The sequence below is a fragment of the Vanellus vanellus genome (assembly GCF_965231255.1).
Source record: "Vanellus vanellus genome assembly, chromosome: 2".
Taxonomy (NCBI): Eukaryota; Metazoa; Chordata; class Aves; order Charadriiformes; family Charadriidae; genus Vanellus; species Vanellus vanellus.
The window spans coordinates 62,962,989-62,970,494 of record NC_138906.1 but is presented as its reverse complement, the minus strand read 5'-3'; the positions used below and the strand labels follow the sequence as shown (position 1 = coordinate 62,970,494).

General features: G+C 37.7%; 1 protein-coding gene across 3 annotated transcripts in view; it reads right to left on the bottom strand.

The window, feature by feature from the left end:
• Positions 1 to 698: 698 nt before the first annotated feature.
• Positions 699 to 7,506, bottom strand: part of UBP1 (upstream binding protein 1) — a 40,653-nt gene continuing 33,845 nt past the window's right edge. For all 3 annotated transcript variants that reach the window (XM_082499118.1, XM_082499119.1, XM_082499120.1), the window contains 5 exons: positions 6,328 to 6,418; positions 5,512 to 5,621; positions 3,943 to 4,085; positions 3,325 to 3,376; positions 699 to 2,570 (listed from right to left, as the gene is read on the bottom strand). In XM_082499118.1, coding sequence (XP_082355244.1) covers positions 2,533 to 2,570; positions 3,325 to 3,376; positions 3,943 to 4,085; positions 5,512 to 5,621; positions 6,328 to 6,418 — 434 coding nt within the window. In that variant the 3' untranslated portion in view covers positions 699 to 2,532. The remainder of the gene's footprint in view (positions 2,571 to 3,324; positions 3,377 to 3,942; positions 4,086 to 5,511; positions 5,622 to 6,327; positions 6,419 to 7,506) is intronic.

The window sequence follows — 7,506 nt, the reverse complement described above, 5'->3', positions numbered from 1 at the left end:
TAAAAGGAGTGTGAACATTAAGAGACTTACGGACAAGAGCGGCTGTATTGTGGTCATGCTTCACATGTACACAGACAATGGGGACGGTAAATTAGGATCTCAACTCGGAGGATTAATTACAGATTAGAGGGCAGTACGTGGGTTTCTTTACTACTGCCAAATAAGCCGATCGATGGGGCTCGTTTTGCGCAGTAGCGGAGGAGTGCTGTTACAATCATACTTAAGAGTTCCATTAAGATACTGTTGCAATGGAGTTCTAAGCAGATTTTATTCTCAACTGTACCAGGAAGGTCATTGGTACCAGGATGTCAAGATGTGTTGCCTTTTGTTGGCTCATTTTTTTTTTTTTCTAAGAACATAATGAACCTTGTAAGTCTATTGCATTAAAGATGTATAAAAACAAATGGAACCTACTCTGATATAGGACACTTAAATAAACAATCAGCTGATGTCAAATTTGAATTTGTTTCAATTATTGCAAATTTAACTACATTTTCCATTAGAAGCAGAAGATCTGTGTGCATGTGTTGGGTGTGGTTTAGATAAACCACAGAGCTGGTTTCCTCCCACTATTTAGCGTTACCTACCATTATTGCTAGGGTAGGTCTTGCAGTTAATATAATCTTCACGACAGAAGTGTCTCTAATGTGTGGGGAAAAGAAGTAAGTTAAGTAAACCAAAAGAAAAGCACATTTACAAAATTATTGAAAAACATTTATTATACTTAAATTGAAATGTGTACATCTTATTAAAAAACAAAAGCAATTTGCTGGTGCCATAATTTAATTCCAATTTCAAGTGAGCTGGACAAACTACTGTACAACTTTCAATATTCTTTAAAATTAGATATTTGGATACTTTCCAATCAAGGATTTTTCCACTTTTATAAAACATTTGGATTTGAATATGGTGTGAGCTGAAAAGACACAAGTGTCAGTTCAAGAAAATACTAGGACCAAACAATACCCAAAGATGAGCAACTTATAGGCAGAAATGTTTAAGTACATAAAATTTTACTTTCAGTGCAGAAAAAAATAAAAAAAAAAGGAAAGAAACTCTAGCTTGGATGAATTTAAATTTTCAAAATGCTACAGCTTTCAGAAGCTTTTCTGCTAAGCACTTGAGACAGTTACGAAAAGAGGGAATGAAAAGAAAAATCAAAGTTGCTTTGTTACATGCTGTAGTAGTTGTTTACATTGAACACTGCAGCATAAAAAGCAAACTCTTCCCAAGCTTTAAAGCCAGAGATCAAGGTGAAACTTGTCAAAGGCAAAAAAGTGACAGCTGTGAAACTGTCACTTAATACCTTTTGGAGTATTCCCCTCTAAGTACCTACACTTAATGTTAAGATAGGAAATGCTGTGCGCCATGTCTTTACAAGAAATACCCAAAATATTGAAAAAGCACATTGCCTGTTTCGAAGAAAAGTAAATATTTGGTCATATGGAAGAGGCACTGTAACAGTTGTACAGCATGGATCAGGGGCGAAGAAAGGTCAACAGAAAAGGTGAGATACTTGTCCGTAACAGCAACTACAGCAAGGCATTCACCTGCTGGGAAGGAGACTTAAATGGTGTATATTTAGTGTTTCTTAAGCAATTCATTTGATGTTGCTGAAAGCTATGGCAGCCCCGTGGTGCCAGTGGGTCATCGTCCCTCATCAGCATGATTCCGCTAAGTCATAAAAATCCACCTCTCACAGCTAGTATTTTTAAACCCACAATTTTACAAGCAAAGAGTTAAACTGCAGCAGTGCTCCGCAGAGAACCTAGGAAACTAAACATAAAGGATGCATAGGCAATTATTTTCCATTAAATTTGTTAAAGCAAAACACAATTACTTGGTACCCCACAGGATTTATATTAATCCTTCCAATAAGGTACTATTGATAATGCAGTTTGCTGCATGCATATATTGCATCTGTCTAGGGCTTCTTAAAAGCCCCGTTCTGGCATTTACACTTCTTTTACATACACTCTTATACACAATTTACACGGGAAGCTGTTTTGACAGCTTTACTCTCAAAGACCCGACAACCTGATCACTATCAGCTTAACTACTCATCTCCACACAGATTAATATGTGCTCTGCTAACATCAAAAAATAAAACCAGCATTAAGGTACAAGCAAGTAATAGACAAACTGGCACAGAAAGGTAAATGCCCCAAAATAAGTTTACATTCATCTCCAACTGGATACAGGTAAGAGAAAAGCAACAGTGCTTCCCTTCTAGAAACTGTATCTACTGGCCATAATTTGCCTTATTTCAGGAAAGGGCAAGCACCTTTGCTTACATTGTCTTCCATGCCTGTACGTAAGCTGTCATGGCATTATACCTCTCATGAGGACACTTAGCTATGGCAGTGATAAGAAAGTTCACCTATGAAACAGCTCATTAGAAAGGTCATTTTGTGTTTTCAATATGAAACATCTTATACGGTGAAGTTAGATCCTAAGGTTTTGGATGATCTTCATAATCTTTAGGCAGGACTGCAGTCTGCATTGGAGTATCAATCTAGCAATTGTGTGACATCACTTCAAAATTATATGGAAGCCTTCACCATTCTCAGCTGAAAAAGAAAAAAAAAGTGTCAGTCTTTCATAAATAAAACCATAAATATCCTATCCAACACACCAAAACATCGACGTATGGACTGTGTAAAAGTGGTTCACTACTACTATGAAATACTGAACTTGAAAAGTGAAACACCGGTAACCTGCTACTCAGTTATTCTTCAGGCATTTAGTCTAACTTTTGAAAATCTCTTTGGTTTGCAGTTATTTCTGAGCTCTTCCTAGTATGCATTAAAACCACCTCATTTGACAGTGAGTTAATATCACAGAAAGTAACTGCTGCAAGACCAATATAAATCCTTAGTCTTATGTTTTTAATCATCTATTTTGTGATGCACAGCGGTAAACTAGAAAGCCAAAGGAAAAAACCAGCAAAAACGTAGCTTTTAAAAGTGTCCTCCTTGGGCTGAAGATCTAATGAGAAATTGTTTAGTTTTAACAGTTTCTGCAGATACAATCTGCACCAGTTCAAAATCTGCACCAGTGCTGCACTGTTTCTGAACTGTAAGCTTGGAGAAAAGACTGAGGTGCTACACGGAGCCTAAAAAGTCTGGCTGAGAGAGGAGGAACTTATGGACGCTTTCTGCCACTACACTGGTGCAGATACTGGTTTTTTACCTGCCAGCCTTCACTGGAACTGCCGTTACTCTTTGCTTGGGGAAGGTTTTACTAGGATAGTATTCTGCTTTAAGGAAGGCTCCTTGGTGGAATCAACAACTATGTTTTTAGCTGGCAGAAAGGACACTGTACCTTTTATTGTGGTGAATAAGAAACAACTCTCATCTTGAAAGTTTTGAACCATCTACAAAAAAGAAAAATGTTTTGAAACCCTCCTGAGTACGACCAATGCCAGAAATAAACACATCAGATATTAAGCAGCCTTTTAAAAGAAAAGGCATATTTTGATTTTCTTCAGCAAGTGTTCAAAGGTGACAAGCATACACCAAATTAAATTAAAATACATTACTGTCAAAATACCACTTGTTAATCATGTGACAACCAGTTGGGAGCCTATTAATGTAGTTTTTGAAGGCTAAATATGCATAGCAGATGCTGGAGTAAGCCAAGTTCAACAGTATTTAAATGCTCCCTGCCTTTGGGTATGTTCAAAATAAATACATACTAAGTAGTTACTGCAGCATCTCAGAACTATATAGACCAGTTGTTGTTCTCATAATCTGAATTTGTTCAGGTAGAAGAGGAGTGACATTTAAAGATCATTCTGCTTATTTTAATATAAAGGAAAAAATACTCTAAACATCATGTTCCATTATCAAACAGAAAAAAAGTAACAAAGCAAGCATAAGAAAATCATCCATTCTATTTAATTCATAATAAAACTTGTCAAGAAAATAAAATTTCCATTACCTGATCACTAACAAGAATGTGGATACCTGTGGGACCCTGTCTGTAAACCTGGTTGATCTGATGCAAAGGAATATTAAATGCCAGAGCAAGCTTGCGTGTGACTTCTGAGGCTGCCATTTCTTCTAAGTAGATTGCGTGATAAACTAGAAGAAAAAAATTTGTTTAAATAAGCATGGTACGAATTGGTAACACATGAAAAAGTGTTGAAGTACGTGAAAAAATCTGAATTTGTTTATACCCTGGCTTTAAAAAATTTTGAAAGCTAGAAACCTTCACTCTCCCCGTTTTCACTAAGAAGCATGAACTGCCATGAAGTCATAAGCACACCTCTCTGACAAGGGGGAGGCTTCTCTTTGCTCTGATACTGAAGGCAACTTCCACATTTTTCCTGTATCCTGTACAAAAAGGCACAGTCACACCAAACATACTTAAATGGATCTTTAGAGTCACCTAAAGATGACTTTAGAAGTAGTTTTGGACTGTCTCAAAAGAAGCAGGTAATACATCTGACTTATATTACTACACTGTTGCTTTAAATAGGGATGTAGATATTTTATTTATTTTTTTTTTAAGTAAAGAAAGCCTTTTTCAAATGTCTGAATAAATTTCCTACAGATCATCTTAGAGCTGAAGGGTGCCGGGGAGCCGGGGAGGGGGTAGGGGAATACAACACCACAAACAAACAGAACAGTAAGACAAAGCAGCTGTTCAGTTTGATGCTGTATTTACAGCTCTAAAGCCTTATGTAATAGTGCTAAAAGCCCTTGGCAGCTCCATGTTTGCACATTTTTCTGTCCCAAACCAAAGACTGCAGATATCCGGATGGAAAACATGTATTCAACAGAGCCAGTATCCTTTTTACGGATTCTCCTCCACCTCAATTCTTGCATGGAAAACACACAACTACTATTACCGCAGCAGCCTATACAGATTTTGGCTGGTTGGGGAGAGGTCTCTTCCCTCAAAGGCAAGAGCAAGAAAAGAATAATTTCAAATAGCTCCATTCTCTTAATTGTAAGATTGACGTGAATTTAAAATTAAATATAAAGTTCCCATCTGTGTTGAAACAAACCTCTCAGGAAAATACTACTAAAATCACAAGCCTGTACAGTGCTTGGGCATTTTTCTGTTCAAGCTAAAACCAGTTTTAGTTCAGTTGCACAGAAAATGACAGCAAAACCTAACTGAAAATGGGAAAGAATCTAAATGTTTTATTTACACGTAGCTTTTACACACGCCTACATTTATCTGGGTAATACCTTGGCAGTAACAACACAGCACAGCTAATTTGAGAGCTCCTTAATTAATTACCATGTAACTACAGTTACTTTTATCAACAGACTGAAAAAAAATCAATGATTTAACCTTGAGAGTTTTTAAGGTTCTGTTCATCCCGTGCAGCATTACAACAGCGATGTTGTTCTGAATACAACTTCTTACGCTTTCTCTGTACACCAGAAGCAGAAGGTCCGCCTCTTCACTATTCTTTTTTCCTTCCCATCTACCTTGGTTTAGTCTCTTTAAGGCACAGAAATGGTATGCTAAGAGACGCCCCCCTATGCACCGTACCGTATATTGCACCATTGCTGCTATCACCATTGCCTGCATCTTGTCTTTCCAGTTGTATGCTCCTTAATGGCTCCTGACAGACATAGATGGTTAAACGGGGCCTAACAGACCTGCGATTCAAACAAATGCCACGTCAGAGAAAAGGTTACTTGCCCTGGAAATACACAAACTGATATGCCGCGAATGTAGATTTGTTCTGCCTAATAGTACACTTGAATGTTTTCTTTCACTGATTTAAAAAAAAAAAAAAAAAATATAATGGTAAGTGGTCTCTCAGATGCTACCCCATTTTAACAAAATTTCAATCAATTCCGAGTTCGTCAAGATGCTGCTTGTTGGAATCCTGGAACAAAACTACTGAGTAACAACAACAATTCTTGTAAAGGTCAATGGTAACAAACACCCATTTCAGTCAGAATCAGCTACATCAGCTGGGCTGCTGCTGGTGTTGGCACCCAACACTTGGAACCTCTAAAGGCCTTGGGGTTGTTCTTAGCTCCCCTAAATGAGTAGTTTTGTGCCTTGGCAACAAATCCATCTGTTCTCAAGAAACTGGCTGTGCCCAATTGCATTGGTACCAGTCTTACAGCCCCCCTTTGACCTCCTCAGTGCCTGCATCTCATCCGGGGTCTGCCCTGAAGGCGTACACAGGGGGCTCTTTTTTTTTAAACATACTGCTGCCAGTTCCTGGGAGAGCTCTCAACATGCATAGAGACCCATCCTGACACCGACTTCCCAGATCCCCCAATTCTAATGACGAGGGATCCTAGTAAATGACAGAAAAAAACCCACTCAGCCTCACATTCAAAGTGTTACCTGGATTTCAGTGCATTATATAGCCGAATTCCATCGGCTGGACCACAGATTTGTACCAGATCTTCTCTTGTCAGCTTTAATAAATCAGCACCTGGAGAAACACAAGGATTTTAGCAAGATTATTTTAGAACACCTATACTTTTTAAAATAAAGTGTATGTTCATTTAAGCTAAGAATAACAAACTCTACCATTATAAAAAAGGAATCCTGCAAACACAAACAAGCAAATAAAATTTAGAATAGGCACTAGCTACCACTAAGAAAAAATGACCAATTTTCCAAAGGTGGTTAGTTTCACTTGGTGGTGTTCACATCTTCGAAAAAGTACGAAGTCTGCAAGGCACACAATTTCTGCAGAGAAGATGACCCTCCTGTATCCAGACAATGGCTTAAATGACTTAAAGTTTTAACTGACACCGAGGTTAGTGTATTTGAAATTCATGCAAAATACAGAGCAAAGATATTTGATGGTTTCTCCACTCAAGGAACCATCGCAGGCATTCAACTGATACATCATAAGCTCTACGCGCTTAAGTTATTACAGCGCACTCATTTACAGAAGATGCTGGTAAAGGCTGGTGTAACTAAATCAGTGTGGTCAAATCAGTACATCAGCAGCCTACAGGGTGAATGGTGAAAATACAGGTTGTGGGATACTTCCATCCAAAAGCAGGTTTGGTTTGTTGGTTTTTTGTTTTGGTTTATTTTTGGTTTTTTGGTTGGTTTTTTGTTTGTTTTGGTTTTGTTTTTGTTTTTTTCTTCAAATGATCCTGGGAATAAGCAGTCTGTGAAACCAGCTGCTTCCCAGAACATTTACTTTAGCAAATGAAGCTTCAATAAAAGATACTAAGCAGATCTAATCACAAAATGGAAGGAAGCACACTTCTTAGAAGCAAAGAAAACAACGGCCTGAAAAAATCAGTCACTGTAATAGATGAGTGGGAGGACAGGGAAAAATAAAAGACAGTCTACATTCATGAAAATACTCCATAGACAACCTAGGAATGCATAGGTAGAAGCCTGAAAAAGTAATGTCATCATACCCCTTAAGTACTATAATAAAAAAAACCCTACCACACCTGAAGAATTATCAGTTAAAGCTACACTACACCTCTTGCTTCAAAGAAAATCTAGCAGCCAGCAGGTATTTGACTTCTATAAACATATAAAGATAATAAT